We start from the raw sequence: 20,093 nt of genomic DNA, 5'->3' as shown, positions 1-20,093 counted from the left end.
CAACCGCTGCTACCCTTATCACCTGCAACGAGCTGGACATCTGTTGTGACGTGGATGCGATGCAGTTCTATACTATGTTCCGGGAATATCTGTTATGTAAGTCTGCAGGCTTTCGTGGCCGTTGTCACTGAAGTTAAAATCTTCTGGGTTATTATGCCGCGTCATGTTTCTTCTAAAGTGTTCGACGTTTCGACCGCTCTGCTGGGATCCTCTTCAGGATCTTTTCGTGTCCACTACTGCTAGAACACTATCAGAGACGAGTGTCGCGTCCACTTATAAAGGGGGAGTTCTCCAGCACAAACGCCAGAAAACTCCCCCTTTATAAGTGGACGCGACACTGGTCTCTGATAGTGTTCTAGCAGTAGTGGACACCAAAAAGATCCTGAAGAGGATCCCAGCAGAGGGCTCGAAACGTCGAACACTCTAGTAGAAACATGGCGCGGCCTAATAAACCAGAAAATTTTAACTTCAGGTCTGTTGTTGCACGGAGACCGTCAATTTCTAAACGCATGTTCACAGGACCTTTCTTCCTCCATTTCCAGTCAGAAATCCGTCTCTGCATGAACGTTCACCCTGTATATCTGTATCTGGTGATACTGGCGTGTTCATATCATCATCTATTTCCGTATCAACGCTTGAATTTGTGTTGCCCCATGTATCATGTTATCATCTTGTATACGGTCGTTACCTGCTTACGAATCTGGTACAGCGCTCTTGATATTTCATCAGTGATGCGGTTAAGCATGATCCATGTAGGTGGGTCTCTTAAGGGGGGTAGGACGCCAATCGGGCCGACTTGGAGCAGGAGAGGCACCACAGGACATTTTAATTTACACTGTGTATACTTTTACAAATAAATTCATAAAACTCTAACAGCATGACCAGGAAGGATTCAGGATGCATACTCATAGCAGTGGAAGCTCAAAAACGTAACAAAACACATTTTTTTACGTGTGAAATTTCATCATTTTTTCACTTACTACTGCCTGCATTTGATGCTATACGTACACTTCTTCGCAAGTAAGAGAGATTCTTCGATGACTTTTGTACAGCATACAAACCATAGTTACAGGTGTATGAAACTCTAGAAGTTATCTAATTTATGAAAAAAATGAATGAACTGTTACATTTTAAACTTAATGTTTGGAAAAAAACTCAAGTTTTGTAGTTAATTATCTCAATTTTTTCCACAGTTTTTCAATCGACTTGGAAAATTCTAGAGTTTCATACACCTGTAACTACTGTTTGTATGCTATGAAAAATTCATCGAAGAATCTCTCTTACTTAGGAAGAGAAGTGTACCTACAGCAACAAATGCAGCCAGTAATAAGTGAAAAAATAATGAAATTTCACATGTAAAAAAGGGCATTTTGCTACGTTTTTAAACTTCCACTGCTATGAGTGTGAGTGCCCTCAATCCTTCCTGGTCATGGTGACAAAGCTTTATGAATTTATTTGTAAAAGTATAGACAGTAGAAATTAAAATGTCCTGTGGTGAGTCTCCTGCTCCAAGTCGGCCCGTTGGACGTCCTACCCCCCTTAAAGGTTACCCCTGTGCCTTCGATTTCTGCCATCAGTTTTACTTGTCCTGGAGCGCTGCGCTGAGACAGCGAAGAAAGAAGCGCGGCTCACCTGGGCCGAGGGCGGCGGCCGCTGGCTCGCCGCAGGGGTAGTTGTTGATGAGGAAGCGGAAGCCGCGCAGGTCGATGAGGGAGGCGGCGTCGCCGGCGGGCAGGCGCGCCAGCGGGTAGGGCGGCGCCGAGGCGGTGGCGTTGCCGGGCAGCAGCAGCAGGTAGGCGGGCTGCGGCGGCCGCGTGGGCGGCGCGTCGCCCAGGCCTCCCGCCGGCCAGCCCAGCAGGCGGTACAGCGACAGGCACAGCGCCGCCGCCGCCGCGCCCCACACCAGCGCCGGCAGCCGCTTCTCCAGCATCGCTAGGCGCGCGCGCCGCCCCCGCCTCCAGCCATGGCCTCCTAGACGGACCGGGAGAGCAGTCAGCAGTGGTGCAATGAAGAAAGGGCGTAAGCGAAAAAGCTGGGTGGGTGGGAGAAAGAAAAGTTCTGTGTGTTGGAGCAGGGAAGTAGAGGTGTGAAGTGACAGTGGGATGGGAAGAACAAGGGGAAAGGACGAAGTGTGAAGGCCACAAGTAGTACAGTGAAGGAGCAGGGAAGTGGAGGTGTGAAGCGTCAGAGAGATGGGAGGGACAAGGGGAAAGGACGAAGTGTGAAGGCCACAAGTAGTACAGTGAAGGAGCAGGGAAGTGGAGGTGTGAAGCGTCAGAGAGATGGGAGGGACAAGGGGAAAGGACGAAGTGTGAAGGCCACAAGTAGTACAGTGAAGGAGCAGGGAAGTGGAGGTGTGAAGCGTCAGATGGATGGGAGGGACAAGGGGAAAGGACGAAGTGTGATGGCCACAAGTAGTACAGTGAAGGAAGGATATAGGAGTAGTAAAAGAAATAGGCACCAGAGTGGGGGTAACAAAAGAGAGAGGCTGGAGTATAAAGTAGATGTGCGAAGTGCAAGAGGAATGAGAGGGACAAGGGAAAGGACGAAGATGGAAGACCAGTAGCAGTCCAGTGAACAAAGAATGTAAATGGAAAAAGATAGGCAAGCAGGAGAAAGATAGAAATTTGGTGGGTTGGAGTGGGGTATTAGAGGTGCAAAACGCAAGAGGGATAACAGGGACAAGGGAAAAAGGCGAAGAGTGAAGGTCACAAGTAGTACAGTGGAGGAAGGATATAAGAGTGGTGAAAGAAAAGGGCAGGAGAGTAGGAGTAACAAGAGAGAGAGGCTGGAGTGGAAAGTAGAGGTGCAAAGTGCAAGAGGAATGAGACAAGGGGAGAGGAAGATGAGTGATGACCAGTAGCAATGCAGTGAAGGAAGAATGTATTTGGTGAAAGCTGGGCAAGCAGGAGAAAGAGAGATATTTGGTGTGCTAGAGTGGGGTAGTAGAGGTGCAAAATGCAAGAGGGATAATGGGGACAAAGAAAAAAGGCGAAGTGTGAAGGTCACAAGTAGTATAGTGGAGGAAGGATATAAGAGTGGTGAAAGAAAAGGCCAGGAGAGTGGGAGTAACAAAAGAGCAAGGCTGGAATGGAATGTAGAGGTGCAAACTGCAAGAGAAATGAGACAAGGGGAGAGGAAGAAGAGTGATGACCAGTAGTAGTGCAGTGAAGGAAGAATGTGATTGGTAAAAGCTGGGCAAGCGGGAGAAAGAGAGAAATTTGGTGAGCTAGAGTGGCGTAGTAGAGGTGCAACCTAAGGACATCACACACATCCATGCCCGAGGCAGGATTCGAACCTGCGACCGTAGCGGTCGCGCGGTTCAAGACTGAAGCGTCTAGAACCGCACGGCCACACCAGCTGGTGGCGAAGTGTGAAGCTCACAATTAGTACAGTGGAGGAAGGATGTAAGAGTGGTAAAAGAAAAAGGCAACAGAGTGGGAGTAACAAAAGAGTGAGGCTGGAGGGGCAAGTAGAGGTGGAAAGTGCAACAGGAACGAGAGGGACAAGGGGAAAGGACGAAGTGATGCCCAGTGGTAGAGCAGTGAAGGAAGAAAGTAAACAACACAGCTGTGCGTGTAGGAGAAAGAAATTAGATGGGTTGGATTCGAGAAGTAGAGGCATAAGGCGAGACAAGTGCATGTAGAAGAATGAGGTGAGCATGGGTTGTGTCGCAAAATAGGAGAGAGAGAGAGAGAGAGAGAGAGAGAGAGAGTTGCAGATATGATATGCGATTTGGCGTAACGATCATTAAGACAAAGGCGTTTTTAATATTTTCATCATTTCGCAGACCTGTCAGCAACTGTATAAATATTAATTTTAAACTAACAACAGCCTGAGTTGCAATGTTTACCTAGATTTACCTTGGTTTCAGTTGGGATAACCCAACCTTCTTCAGAATAAGTTCTTTTATTCTGAAGGAGGTTGGGTTATCCCAACTGAAATCTAGGTAAACATTCCAACAGAGGCTGTCGTTAATTTAAAATTAAAGGCGTTTTTCATTGTGGTAAGATCCTTTCACGAAATTTCGATCTCCAACGAACTCTTCCAGAAGCGAAAATATTTGTTTACACCCACCCACATAGCGAAAGACTCACTGTAACAAAGAGAAAACAGAACTACAGAGGGGTCCCAAATAATGTATCCACTGTTTAAAAGTCCATAACTGGCAAACTAAGTGACGGAGTTGTCTCATCTTTGGTAGTGTAATAGTTTGTAGTTCCAGCAATCGCCACACAAGCGTTGCATTGCGTTATTTTGTTTTGTCAGATGACAGTCGCCAGATAGTTTGTTTTGATCTTAGTTGCACCTGTTACTCGTGTAAACGTGGCTGGCGCAAGGCTTACATTCGATGAAAGGAAGTCAGTTTTGAAGTGGTATTTTAAGTACTAAAACGTTAATGGGGTTCAACGACGATGGACAATGAGTATCAAACAGAGCTACCGACAGGTTTAACGATTCGTCGCATTCGAGACAAATTTGAAGCCGAAGGCTGTGTTAAAGATGTACACAAACAACGGTTCAAAATGGCTCTGAGCACTATGGGACTTAACATCTGAGCTCATCAGTCCCCTAAAACTTAGAGCTACTTAAACCTAACTAACATAGGAACATCACACACATCGATGCCCGAGGCAGGATTCGAACCTGCGACCGTAGCGGTTACACGGTTCCGGACTGAAGCGCCTAGTGGATTATCCACCACGTTGCTCAGACCTAACTCCTGGACTTTTACCTGTGGCGAACACTAAAGAACGTCGTTTATCGACAAAATCCACGCACATTGGATGAACTTCGAGAATCCATCGTACATTCATGTGCAAATATCCAACTGAAGACGTTGCAGTCAGTAGTTCGTGCTGCAGTTCGGCGGCATCGATTGTGTGTGGATGTTAATGGTGACCATTTCGAACACCTACAGTGATATCGTGAAGTTGGACTTTAAGCTACACTTTCACCAAAAATGAGACAACTCCGTCAATTAGTTTGCAAGTTATGGACTTTTAAATAGTGGTTACATTTTTTTTGTCTCCTCTGTAATATGGTAGGATTTACGTGTTTTTTTTCCCGTGAGCCATTAAGACAGTGGAATGGTAGGGAATTTTGTGAAACTGTAGTTCGATAAATCCGCTACTAGACAGTTAAGAGTGAATTGCAGAGTAGTCATGTAGATGTAGACGAAAAGTGAAAGTTTGTAGTATGAGCGCAAAGAACGGGGTTGCAAAAGATAAAAATGCTGAGGTCAGTAGCAGTTGGGAGTAGAAGCGCAAGGTTCAGAAAGTGCATGTAGAGGAATGTGAAGGGGTATAAGGAGGGAAGAAGAAGACTTAAGGTCAGTAGTAGTGCAAACAAGGAAGGATGTAGGGGTGGTGAAAGAAATAAGATGGTTGTGTAAGGGAAAGTCGGAAAGACACACACACACACAGAGAGAGAGAGAGAGAGAGAGAGAGAGAGAGAGAGAGAGAGAGGGAGAGAGATATGGCGACCTGGAAGCGGAAGGTAGAGTCGCGAAGTCCAAGAGCTGCATACAGCGAAACAAGGAGGAGGGCAAGTAAGGAGGAAGACGAGCTTAGTAAATCAGTAGTAATGAAATGAATGAAGCATGTACGAATAACAAAATAAAAGTAAGAAGTGGCTTTAAATGTCGAAATCCGACCAGCATCCCAGAGAATTGCCACCCCATTCAGTGTGCTAGTGTATGCACAGATTGGTACTAACTTGAGTAAGTTATGACGTATGAAGAGTATGCCTGTATTTTTTGGGCAAGTGATGAGATGCAGTGCAGCGCAGAGTTGTGTTGCGTTGTCTTCTATTCTGCTGGTATTGTTAAATAAAAGAAAAGAAGCGAGTGGATGAAACTCGGCGTCTTAATATGTCCCAACCCTCCCTAAGCACTACAAGTGTCCGTTCAGTTTACTCTTCTCATTAGCAGACAGATCTCCATCGAGAATGTCACCAAGTATGAGTCCATGTGGCACAGAAGTGACGTTTGGATTTTTATCAGTAACACTACAGAAAAGTCTGTCGAACGAGTTTGCCAACTAGTGAAATAATGGCGCTGAAAACGTTTTCCCTCTCCACGTTTCGAAACAGTTGACCCCGAAGTGTTACAACGTATGAGTGTGACAGCTGCACAGGAGTATTCTGAAGACGGTGAAAGAAGAGTGTTTGACAGAATAGAAAGGAGAAAAGAAAAGGGTATGGGATAGAAGATAGTAAGGTACTGGGTGTTGGGAAGCCTTAAATCACATGAACAGGAATATTGGGATAAGAAGAGGAAACCGAGGAAGTGAGTGAGGATTGAATAAATAGATACACTCCTGGAAATGGAAAAAAGAACACATTGACACCGGTGTGTCAGACCCACCATACTTGCTCCGGACACTGCGAGAGGGCTGTACAAGCAATGATCACACCCACGGCACAGCGGACACACCAGGAACCGCGGTGTTGGCCGTCGAATGGCGCTAGCTGCGCAGCATTTGTGCACCGCCGCCGTCAGTGTCAGCCAGTTTGCCGTGGCATACGGAGCTCCATCGCAGTCTTTAACACTGGTAGCATGCCGCGACAGCGTGGACGTGAACCGTATGTGCAGTTGACGGACTTTGAGCGAGGGCGTATAGTGGGCATGCGGGAGGCCGGGTGGACGTACCGCCGAATTGCTCAACACGTGGGGCGTGAGGTCTCCACAGTACATCGATCTTGTCGCCAGTGGTCGGCGGAAGGTGCACGTGCCCGTCGACCTGGGACCGGACCGCAGCGACGCACGGATGCACGCCAAGACCGTAGGATCCTACGCAGTGCCGTAGGGGACCGCACCGCCACTTCCCAACAAATTAGGGACACTGTTGCTCCTGGGGTATCGGCGAGGACCATTCGCAACCGTCTCCATGAAGCTGGGCTACGGTTCCGCACACCGTTAGGCCGTCTTCCGCTCACGCCCCAACATCGTGCAGCCCGCCTCCAGTGGTGTCGCGACAGGCGTGAATGGAGGGACGAATGGAGACGTGTCGTCTTCAGCGATGAGAGTCGCTTCTGCCTTGGTGCCAATGATGGTCGTATGCGTGTTTGGCGCCGTGCAGGTGAGCGCCACAATCAGGACTGCATACGACCGAGGCACACAGGGCCAACACCCGGCATCATGGTGTGGGGAGCGATCTCCTACACTGGCCGTACGCCACTGGTGATCGTCGAGGGGACACTGAATAGTGCACGGTACATCCAAACCGTCATCGAACCCATCGTTCTACCATTCCTAGACCGGCAAGGGAACTTGCTGTTCCAACAGGACAATGCACGTCCGCATGTATGCCGTGCCACCCAACGTGCTCTAGAAGGTGTAAGTCAACCACCCTGGCCAGCAAGATCTCCGGATCTGTCCCCCATTGAGCTTGTTTGGGACTGGATGAAGCGTCGTCTCACGCGGTCTGCACGTCCAGCACGACCGCTGGTCCAACTGAGGCGCCAGGTGGAAATGGCATGGCAAGCCGTTCCACAGGACTACATCCAGCATCTCTACGATCGTCTCCATGGGAGAATAGCAGCCGGCATTGCTGCGAAAGGTGGATATACACTGTACTAGTGCCGACATTGTGCATGCTCTGTTGCCTGTGTCTATGTGCGTGTGGTTCTGTCAGTGTGATCATGTGATGTATCTGACCCCAGGAATGTGTCAATAAAGTTTCCCCTTCCTGGGACAATGAATTCACGGTGTTCTTATTTCAATTTCCAGGACTGTATATTAGTAAATGATGCAATACGAAAGGAAGGATCTTGCACATTATAATGGAATACACAGTGTAGAAACCAGAGAATCTGTTTACACAAAGGTAGGCGAAGGAATAGGTCGTGTCCTTGTTGAGGCTGCCATTCCAATACATCTGCACGAAGAGATGACGTGCACATATCAAACATTCATCAATTCAATCAAATGGGGATTTGAAGCCGTTCATCCAGAATACCTGTCCACTATCTTAACTACCACGTCATTTCACTGTATGGTACGTCTAAGAAATGGGACGTACAGGAGAGGCAGATACAATGAAAAGGAAGGAAGAGAAGGCGGGGTATTTAAAGATGAGAAAATATGGCTGCTTAATGAAGTTTTTAGTATTATTATTATTATTGCTATTATTATCTTTTGTGTTCAACAAGCAGCAGTTTTTATCATTAGCGTCGTACAGGTTTTAATGTTTGACAAATTGGTGAAAGACATAAAATGATATACAGAAGCACTGTTTCATATGCAGATGCCAGAAAAGCTTTAATAATCTCAGTCTTTGTCAGTATTCAGAGAATGATCCAGCCACTGAGAGACATTAAAACATACAGAAGTCCACATAACACACAAAATTTTAATAGATTTTCCACATTCGCATCGCCCTTCCCTACAATAGAAGGCACGTCATTATCTAGGCGGATTTTCTCTCGTTATAGAAAAAGGGCTGATTGAGGATGTGGAAAGGGTTACGACGAGACCCTGCTAAGGCTTTCGCATCAAGTGATTTACAGAAATTGCGGAAAACCTAATTAAGATCGCTGAAAAAGAATTTGAACATCGCATTTGCAGGAAGCGATTCCACTAATCTGATGGCTGCGACACATCGCGCAAGGGGTGCCCTGCAAAATGTCTGTGAGATTCGACAACCTGCTATTAGTGTTAATACCATAGATTTGACTGGCGCAGAAGTATGCTACAGAGCCACAGGGAATTAAAAATGGGTCGAGCTAGCTGTAAGCGAAATGTTATTGGTTCAGGCGTTTCGAGCCCTTTTCGTGGTATTTGTTTTTAATTGTTCTGCAGCTCGTTTCCACTGTGTGTCATCGTCCAGCAGACTTTAGATTTCTAGAAATGTAGTACATAACAATTTCAAACTTTTTGAAATCTGTTACACGACGACATACTGTCGTAACTAGTTGAAACGAAATAGAAGCTTTGTGGTACATCATAATGTCTTTTATAAAAGCTATGGAGCACACCTTTGATCTATTGACCCAGTTTGGAAAACAGTGCTATTACAAACAGACTGTGAAACACACTGTCAACGTGGTTTATTTCAACTGAGGTTCAGAAGCGCGTACCGCAGATCACGTCAAGTACAGCCAAATCTGGTTATACGCGATAATTACGTTCCGCGAAATCGCCGCGCCTACCGAATTCGCGTGTATCGAGTCATTTTATATGTAAAACGTAGAATTAGGTTTTGGTTCATTCACATATTAACTTCAAAACAGAAGCGCCTCTTAGCATATTTACCATCTTTCTGAAACCCATTTTAATGCAAATTTTATACACTAAAAAATTTAACACTGAAACACACCATAATACACTAAAATGTTAATTTCAGTAGCCTCTGGATCGTCTACATCGGAAGACTCTGATGGTGTCATAGCTAAATCAGTTTCCGTGGCAGATTTCCTTACACGCAAATCCTTTGTAGCTGAAGTGTTGTCGCTAGGTGCTTCTAACACATGTCAAGTGCCACAATGTTCTGCACAGAAATTTTTAATTGAGAAGAACTTTGAAAGGAATTTTTTTCTTTCTCAGAATAGGCCTTCAATTCTCTATTCAGTTCATTAACAAAATATTCACTGAAAATGGCAAAAGTCATCCAACATTTTCTGTTCGATCTCCAATGAACTCCCAAGCTCGCTCTTGTCACAGCTCTTTAGTGCCCTAAGACTTTGCGATGGCGGTTTTAATTTGCAATCCCCTGCAGCATTTCCTCCGAAAAGAAGGGTGCATCGGGCCTTCGCAAACCTTAATTGAGGTGCAGCTTTTTCATCAATAAAAATGATCGTCCGGCTAGGCTTTTGATTCCAAAACAAGCCTGTTTCACCAAGGCTGAATAACTGCTTCGCAATATAGACACTTACTGTCACAATTGCTTCTTAAATTCCTAGGCTCCAACTTCACCCCCCGCAACTGCCTCTCCTGCCATTTTAATGTTGTGAAAGCCAAACTGACGCTTGAAACGATGATTACCAACCTCAGATGGCCGAGAAAGTTGCTCGATTGTCCTGTTCTGTCGTTAAATCTGTACACATGCTCATGGCTTTAGCTTGAATAGCAGCTTCAGTCAAATGACTTTGCATTTTTTCCACTCTTTGGATCGCCTCCGAGCGAGATTTGGCCACTTCTAGTCACACTTAAGTCACCTGAAGATCAAGCAGTTTTACGAACTGATTCTGGGTTATCACAAATACTTCTGACAGCGGCTTCACGAATTAAATCCGAAAGCATACACAATCGCAACAAAGCGCTGACTTTTTTCATATTGAACCAAAACTTATAACTTTTGTTCTAGTAAATACATGCTTCTTTCCTTCTAGAGGCACTCTTTCTTCTTTTTTACCCAACATTTTACACACAGACCACGTCAGGTGCAAATCACACTTCTACTGACCTGAACTGACGATTCATATCTCGACCACGCATCCGCGAGCAGATGACAGCACTTTACGTAAAATCATGTATATGCGAAACCGTGGATAGCGAATCCGACTAGAAGAGGGTCTACGTGTATGTAATTTCAGATGAAGAAGAGGAATGGGCTATCCACTATTATTAGTTATACGGATATCCTATGCATGTTACAGTTAACATTGGAACTAAAATGCTGCTGTGATTTAAATGACATGACAAGAAATTCCTCGCTGAGACAAACAGTAAGCAACACACTGCGATTTCATAAGACCAGATACGGGAGTATTTAAAAAAAAAAAAACTTTAGAGCCGATTCGCAAAATAGAGATTAAATCCTGGAGAGTATATTCTGTTTACAGCTATCTCATCAGGGATGCAGCCGTTGTTTCCGTGACGCAATATGCTAATCGATTCCAAAAAAATTCCTCGGTAAACGGCACAGCACGCCATCCGGTCGTTTTCACTCCGTGTAATGCTGCTCTTGAACAGTCTCCCGGATTTCCAGATAAGACGGTACTGCCACGTCTTAATGCCAGTCGGCGGCCCCATCTAAATGTTGATTCTAATTCTTTCCACCCGTTAGTTTCGTCGTAAATTGTTACAAGCATACTACCCAGATACTGGTCTGTCTCGACGATCAGGAGTATTCCGGGATTAATTTTGCGTGCATCGTTAAACTGGGATCGACATGCACTATGTGATCAAAAGTATCCGGACACCTGGCTGAAAATGACTTACAAGTTCGTGGTACCCTCCATCGGTAATGCTGAAATTCGGTATGGTGTTGGCCCACTCTTAGCCTTGATGACAGCTTCCACTCTCGTAAGCATACGTTCAATTAGGTGCTGGAAGGTTTCTTGGGGAATGGCAGCCCATTCTTCACGGAGTGCTGCACTGAGGAGAGGTATCGATGTGGGTCGGTGAGGCCTCGCACGAAGTCAGCGATCCAAAACATCCCAAAGGTGTTCTATGGGATTCCGGTCAGGACTCTGTGAAGACCAGTCCGTTACAGGGATGTTATTGTCCGCCACAGGCTGTGGATTTTGAACAGGTGCTCGATCGTGTTGAAAGATGCAATCGCCTTCCCCAAATTGTTGTTCAACAGTGGGAAGCAAGAAGGTGCTCAAAACATCAGTGTAGGCTTGTGCTGTGATAGTGCCGCGTAAAACAACAAAGGGTGCAAGTCCCCTCCATGAAAAACACGACCACACCACATCGCCACCCACTCCGAATTTTACTGTCGCCACTATACACGCTGGCAGATGACGTTCACCGGGTATTCGCAATACCCACACCCTACCAGCGGATAGCCACATTGTGTACGTGATTTGTCACTCCACATAACATTTGTCCACTGTTCAATCGTCCAATGTTTACACTCCTTACACCAAGCGAGGCGTCGTTTGGCATTTACTGGCGTGAGGTGTGGCTTATGAGCAGCCGCTCGACCATGAAATCCATGTTTCTCACCTCCCGCCTAACTGTCGTAGTATTTGCAGTGGATCCTGATGCAGTTTGGAATTCCTGTTGTTCTGTACGTCTCCCATCACGTTTCCACTTCGCTAGCACATAAGAAACAGTGGATGCTCAGGAGTGTGGAAATCTCTCGTAACGACATATGACACAAGTGACACCCAATCACCCGACGACGGTCGATGTCCGTGAGTTCCGCGGAGCGCTTCACAATGTAAATGACAACTGAGGTCGCTGATATGGAGTATCTGGCAGCAGGTGACAGTACAGTGCACCTAACATGAAAAAAGTTTGTTTTTGGGGGTGTCCGGATACTTTTGATCACATAGTGTAAGCATGAAAGGTTGTAATTGACTCTGTAAAGTGAATCGTCTTGAGAGGAAAAGAAATTTATGCCTGAACTTACTAAAAGGAGGGGTCATTTGGGAAGACACACCCTGAGGTACCAAAGGAGCCAAAGTTCTCGTGTTCCACCCCCGCTCAGTCCTTTTATCTGTACCTGCCAATTATAGCTTTTCTCAGCTCTGGAAATGCTTTGTTAATGTGACAAATGGTAAAACACGGCGCCTTTCGTGACACTGTAGGTCCCCCTGTCATTTGGTGGTTGAGTCAGTCAAAAGCACCAGGAAGAGCGTACCTAGGACAGCACTGTGGCGTTCAAAAACCTTCGGTTTGATGACAGCTTATCTTATCTGTGACATGACAGGTACACCATTTCTGACCGCATTTGACTCACATTTCTTCTCATCGCCTTTCACTGATTTTTCAGCCCCCATTCATTTAATTTATTCCTTTTCTGGTAATTTAAAACAAATAGTGCAGATGTTAAGCATAAATAAAAATTTATTTCTAACGGACTGCGATAGATAATAGCTATGCGGTTTTTGCAAATGACAGCTTAACTCAAAGAATTTATGAATACACTTCTACGAAAGCTTAGTGCGATTTGTGGCCTCATGGAACACTGTCGCCTATTACTACAGTTCAGCGATAGTTCGGAAATAACGATTGCCAAGGTCCGCCAGATGTAAAGAGCATCAAATAATGGTACGTAAGGTTTAGAGAGACTAGCACTGCTCGTGACAGGGCAAGAAGCGGCAGACCTGGAGTGAATGGCGTTACTGCTAATACCAACTGAACAGCATTTCAGCGCAAACCGGTGAAACCTACGCGTGCCGTGTTTCCGGACAGACGGAAGCACCAGAACGTTGTGGTGAAGATTTTACACAAACGGCTGCATTTCTGTGCATAAAAAGAGCAACTCTAGAATTTTTCCAGCTACTACCTAGGTCCAGACGTGCTCAGTTTGCTAAAACGCGCTACGACGAGTCGATGCAGACAGTAACCACCTTAATAAAGTTTCTTTTTCCGATGAAGCGACTTTTCACATCTCTGGGAAAGTAAACAGTCGTAATGCCCGGATTTGAGTAGGAGGAAGTAGATAGGGGGCCGCCCGAACGAGAAGAGCCTTAAAGCACGACACAATTATTGGCCCATTCTTTTTCCCCGAGCTTAACTTTAAGGTAACAGTTTATTTGGACGTCTTCGAACTTCACATTGCACCTCAATTGTAGGAACTCCAACCATGGGTAGTGTTTTAACAGGACGGCGCACCCTCACACTGTGGGTTATTGGTTCGCCAGTTCTTTGATGTGACCTTGCCGGACAAATGGCTCAGGAGAGACGGACGTACATCATGCGTCGCCACGTTCACCAGAAATAATCCCTCTCGACCTTTTTCTAGGGTCAAGATTACGAAAAATTATTTAGTTCGCCAGTTCCTCGTGAGGAAATTCTTACGGCACAAAAACGAGATGCTGCAGAGTTGGTGACGGAAGAGCTGCTGGCAGAGACGTGAGAGAAATTTAGAATCGCCTGAACGTTCGACGGACAACAAACAAAGAACGCAGAGAAGTGTACTGTGATAGGCAAACGTGCGGTACTCAAGCGATTTGCTCTTCCCACATACCCCATTGGAGAAGGTTTCGTTGTCAAGTCTGGAGGTAACAGGAGGGAACATCACGGAGAATGATCACAATAGGTAGGAGTGTTCCAGAAAAGGATGAATATGCATATCCGTGGCGGTTCTATCTGCTCCATGTTTCACTTGCTGGCCAGTCCCCAGTGGCAGGTTATCAAGATTTAATTGAGTTTGAACGTGGTGTTACCATCTCCGAGGTAGCGATGAAGCGGGGGTTTTGCCGAACGACCGAGTCACGAGTGTACCGTGAATATCAGGAATTCTGTAAAACATCAAATTTCCGACATCTCTGCGGCTGCAAAAAGATCCTGTAAGAACGGGACCAACGACGACCGAAGAGAATCGTTCATCGTGACAGAAGTCCAACCCTTCCGCAAATTGCTGCAGATTTGATCGCTGGCCCATCAAATAGTGTCAGCGTGCGAAACGTTTAACGATATGGGTTTTCGGAGCCGAAGGCGCGCTCGTGTATCTTTGATGACTGCACGACACAAAGCTTTACGCCTCGCCCGGGCTCGTCATTACCGACATTGGATTGCTGATGACTGGAAACATGTTGCGTGGTCGGACGACTCTCGTTTCAGATTGTATCGAGCGGATGGATGTGTACGGGTATGGAGATAACCTCATGAATCCGTGGACCATGCATGTCAGCAAGGGACTGCTCAAACTGGTGGAGGCTGTGTAATGGAGCGGGGCGTGTGCCGTTGGAGTGATATGTCACCCCTGATGCGTCTACATATGACTGCGACAGGTGACACGTACGTAAGCATCCTGTTTGATCACCTGCATCCATTCATGTCCACTGTGCATTCCGACGGCCTGGGGCAATTCCAGCGGGACAATGCGACACCCTACAGGTCCAGAATTTGTAGAGTGGTACCAACACTTCCGCTGGCCACCGAACTCCACAGACAAGAACATTATTTAGCACAGCTGGGTTGCCTTGCAACGTGCTGTTCAGAAGAAATTTCCACCCCCTCGTACTCTTACTGATTTATGGACAGTCCTGCAGGATTCATGGTGTCAGTTCCCTCCAGCACTACTTCAGTGTATGATGTCATCCACAAATTACTTCTGCCATTCGCGCATTCACGATACGCGTTCCACTATAGTTTCTGTATAGGTGTGATGCGATGGCACTGAATTGTCTACTTCATATACTGTATGATACAGTAATCGGAAAATTTATTACACAAAAATCATTTCAGAATGATTATTCCAACTGCTTTGTGCACTACATTAATGCAAATGTAACCAGTGTTCATTACATTCCACCTATGAATCTTTATTACAATGATTCGTACTACAATAGGCCATATGTTAAACGGCTACCATCTGACTGTACAAATTCACACTACCTTCCTCCTGATAGCCTATGAACTGAAACATCGTTCTGTTCTAAAAACTCAGCTCAAAGAAAATGTGCCGTATGTGCTTTGCTATTTCGAACATTTATTTCTACAAATACTTTAAAGTGGTGATGTGGATCTGGCTTCGAAATTTGCTTCCACGGTGAACAGTTACCACCTATTTCATAGAATTAAAATTATTGCTCCTTGCCCTACGCTTTAGCAAGGGAGCTTGCGAGCATGCCACAACTCCGTCGCATGACAAATGTCTGTTTTGTGGTTACATTCCGATGTCAGTCGCGCCAAAGATTAGTGCCTATCTCGCTTCGCCAAAAACGCATCCTATATACCTCTGCTTTCTTAGATGAGGTATAGAGGTCTAGCTCATTAACCTGCACTGTAGGTTTTACCGTCAGATGAGCCTCATTATTTTTCTGATACCAGGCCATTAACAGACCACCAGCAACTAGTTTAAATCAGCCGATTTACTGAGTCTCTGCATGAAGAGTGGTACGAATGTTTTCTATGTCTCTCCGTCAGCAACTGCATTTCAATTATGCGGTCTCTCCAGGACATTTTCATATGTTTATTCACTAATGAGTATTGTCTTGGCCTTCGAAAGCGTCACGAGCTTCAATAGAAAAGGCATTCGCAGGATGATAACATAACGATCCTGCCTTCAGCAAGATTAACTCGAATGTTGCTCTTTGTTATAGTCGCTGCAGTGGGCACCTTATAGCTGCAATCACTCACATGCTGAGATGCTGATAACACACATCGTGCTCCAGTACTCTTTCAAAACGCCGACCACCCATGCCACAATCCCAGACTCGTGTTACAGCTGTGTGGGCGAGCATGATTGGTGAATTATGGCTGATGCGTTGTTCCAATCTCCCCTATCGGCTCAACATACAATGACTAACTCATCTTCGAGGTCTCACTACAGTAGAAAGAAATTTCTTGTCATGTCATTTTGCATAGAAAGAAGGGGCACATGTACACAGACAGAATAAAACTCCCAACCCTAAGGAGGAGTTGTGCGAGATAAACGAATATTGGTAGGTGTGTTTCAAATTTCGCTCCAGCCGCATAAACATTGCGCTAGTAACGGTCGTGAGGGTTACTTACCTTTGAGATTTGACATAGTAAGCATACAGGGTGTTTCAAAAATGACCGGTATATTTGAAACGGCAATAAAAACTAAACGAGCAGCGATAGAAATACACCGTTTGTTGCAATATGGTTGGGACAACAGTACATTTTCAAGCGGACAAACTTTCGAAATTACAGTAGTTACAATTTTCAACAACAGATGGCGCTGCAAGTGATGTGAAAGATATAGAAGACAACGCAGTCTGTGGGTGCGCCATTCTGTACGTCGTCTTTCTGCTGTAAGCGTGTGCTGTTCACAACGTGCAAGTGTGCTGTAGACAACATGGTTTATTCCTTAGAACAGAGGATTTTTCTGGTGTTGGAATTCCACCGCCTAGAACACAGTGTTGTTGCAACAAGACGAAGTTTTCAACGGAGGTTTAATGTAACCAAAGGACCGAAAAGCGATACAATAAAGGATCTGTTTGAAAAATTTCAACGGACTGGGAACGTGACGGATGGACGTGCTGGAAAGGTAGTGCGACCGCGTACGGCAACCACAGAGGGCAGCGCGCAGCTAGTGCAGCAGGTGATCCAACAGCGGCCTAGGGTTTCCGTTCGCCGTGTTGCAGCTGCGGTCCAAATGACGCCAACGTCCACGTAGCGTCTCATGCGCCAGAGTTTAAACCTCTATCCATACAAAATTCAAACGCGGCAACCCCTCAGCGCCGCTACCATTGCTGCACGAGACACATTCGCTAACGATATAGTGCACAAGATTGATGACGGCGATATGCATGTGGGCAGCATTTGGTTTACTGACGAAGCTTATTTTTACCTGGACGGCTTCGTCAATAAACAGAACTGGCGCATATGGGGAACCGAAAAGCCCCATGTTGCAGTCCCATCGTCCCTGCATCCCCAAAAAGTACTGGTCTGGGCCGCCATTTCTTCCAAAGGAATCATTGGCCCATTTTTCAGATCCGAAACGATTACTGCATCACGCTATCTGGACATTCTTCGTGAATTTGTGGCGGTACAAACTGCCTTAGACGACACTGCGAACACCTCGTGGTTTATGCAAGATGGTGCCCGGCCACATCGCACGGCCGACGTCTTTAATTTCCCGAATGAATATTTCGATGATCGTGTGATTGCTTTGGGCTATCCGAAACGTACAGGAGGCGGCGTGGATTGGCCAACCTATTCGCCAGACATGAACCCCTGTGACTTCTTTCTGTGGGGACACGTGAAAGACCAGGTGTACCGCCAGAATCCAGAAACAATTGAACAGCTATGCAGTACATCTCATCTGCATGTGAAGCCATTCCGCCAGACACGTTGTCAAAGGTTTCGGGTAATTTCATTCAGAGACTGCGCCATATTATTGCTACGCATGGTGGATATGTGGAAAATATCGTACTATAGAGTTTCCCAGACCGCAGCGCCATCTGTTGTTGAAAATTGTAACTACTGTAATGTCGAAAGTTTGTCCGCCTGAAAATGTACTGTTGTCCCAAGCATATTGCAACAAACGGTGTATTTCTATCGCTGCTCGTTTAGTTTTTATTGCCGTTTCAAATATACCGGTCATTTTGGAAACACCCTGTATGTTAGTGAACAATGCCTTTAAGACGACGCAGACGCCATTATCAATGCCTCACTGAGACTGAAAATGGTTCAAATGGCTCTGAGCACTTAGAACCAATTAAACCTAACTAACCTAAGGACATCACACACATCCATGCCCGAAGCAGGATTCAAACCTGCGACCGTAGCGGTCGCTCGGCTCCAGACTGCAGCGCCTAGAACCGCACGGCCACTCTGGCCGGCCACTGAGACTGGATGAGGTCATGTAATTAGTGCTACGAGAAGCTGGATGTTCCTTCTGCAATATTACAGAAAGACTTGGCAGGAATGTTGCCACTGTACGTGACGGCTGGCAGTGGCGGTCACGGGAAGGTAGGGTCGCAAGAAGACCGGCCTCCGGGCGGCCATGCGGTGCTTCCGAGAAGGAAGACCATTACTTATGGCGTAAGGCTCCGGCGCATCGGACTACACACGCATCACCAATTTGAGCAGCAGTTGCCACCACAGCGACACAACTACACTACTGGCCCATAAAATTGCTACACCACGAAGATGACGTGCTGCAGACGCGAAATTTGACCGGCAAGAAGAAGATGCTGTGATATGCAAATGATTAGCTTTTCAGAGCATTCACACAAGGTTGGCGCCGGTGGCGACACCTACAACGTGCTGACACGAGGACAGTTTCCAACCGATTTCTCATACACAAACAGCAGTTGACCGGCGTTGACGGGTGAAACGTTGTTGTGATGCCTCATGTAGGAAGGAGAAATACGTACCATCCCGTTTCCAACTTTAATAAAGGTCGGATTGTGACCTATCGCGATTGCGAATACCGTATCGCGACATCGCTGCTCGCGTTGATCGAGATCCAGTGACTGTTAGCAGAACATGGAATCGGTGGGTTCAGGAGGATAATACGGAACGCCGTGCTGGATCCCATCGGCCTCGTATCACTAGCAGTCGAGATGACAGGCATCTTATCCGCATGGCTGTAACGGATCGTGCAGCCACGTCTCGATCCCTGAGTCAACAGATTGGGACATTTACAAGACAACAACCATCAGCACAAACAGTTCGACGACGTTTGCAGCAGCATGGACTATCGGCTCGGAGACCATGGCTGCGGTTACCCTTGACGCTGCATCACAGACAAGAGCGCCTGCGATGGTGTACTCAACGACGAACCTGGGTGCACGAATGGCAAGACGTCGTTTTTTTGGATGAATCCAGGTTCTGTTTACAGCATCATGATGGTCGCATCCGTGTTTGGCGACATCGCGGTGAACGCACGTTGGAAGCGTGTATTCGTCATCGCCATACTGGCGTATCACCCGGCGTGATGGTATGGGGTGCCATTGGTTGCACGTCTCTGTCACCTCTTGTTCGCATTGATGGCACTTTGAACAGTGGACGTTACATTTTAGATGTGTTACGACCCGTGGCTCTACCCTTCATTCGATCCCTGCGAAACACTACATTTCAGCAAGATAATGCACGACCGCATGTTGTAGGTCCTGTGCGGGCCTATCTGATTACAGACAATGTTCGACTGCTGCCCTGGCCAACACATTCTCCAGATCTCTCACCAACTGAAAACGTCTGGCCAATGGTGGCCGAGCAACTGGCTCGTCACAATGCGCCAATCACTACTCTTGACGAACTGTGGTATTGTGTTGAAGCTGCATGGGCAGCTGTACATGTACACGCCATCGAAACTCTGTTTGACTCAATGCCCAGGCGTATGGTTCAAATGGCTCTGAGCACTATGGGACTTAACATCTTAGGTCATACGTCCCCTAGAACTTAGAACTACTTAAACCTAACTAACCTAAGGACATCACACACACCGATGCCCGAGGCAGGATTCGAACCTGCGACCGTAGCAGTCCCGCGGTTCCGGGCCCAGGCGTATGAAGGCCGTTATTACGGCCAGAGGTGGTTGTTCTGGATAATGATGTCTCAGGATCTATACACCCAAATTGCGTGAAAATGTAATCACATGTCAGTTCTAGTATAATATATTTGTACAATGAATACCCGTTTATCATCTGCATTTCTTCTTGGTGTAGCAATTTTAATGGCCAGTAGTATAAATGTTACAAATCTGTTAATTCAATGACAGTTTCGAGACAGACGCCCTGTAGCGTTCTTTCCACTGACCCGCAGCTGCCACACC

The 20,093-nt window shown here is 46.3% G+C and overlaps 1 protein-coding gene across 1 annotated transcript in view; it reads right to left on the bottom strand.

Annotated features, from left to right (window-relative positions):
* Positions 1-20,093, bottom strand: part of LOC124795584 — a 571,616-nt gene that overhangs the window by 39,362 nt on the left and 512,161 nt on the right. Inside the window, exons 3-4 of the mRNA XM_047259656.1 lie at positions 1,844-1,971; positions 1,655-1,795 (exon numbers count right to left, since the gene is read on the bottom strand). Of these exons, the coding sequence (XP_047115612.1) occupies positions 1,655-1,795; positions 1,844-1,971 (269 nt within the window). The remainder of the gene's footprint in view (positions 1-1,654; positions 1,796-1,843; positions 1,972-20,093) is intronic.

This window comes from Schistocerca piceifrons, chromosome 4 (genome assembly GCF_021461385.2).
Source record: "Schistocerca piceifrons isolate TAMUIC-IGC-003096 chromosome 4, iqSchPice1.1, whole genome shotgun sequence".
NCBI lineage: Eukaryota > Metazoa > Arthropoda > Insecta > Orthoptera > Acrididae > Schistocerca > Schistocerca piceifrons.
This window is presented reverse-complemented; position numbering and strand designations above follow the sequence as displayed.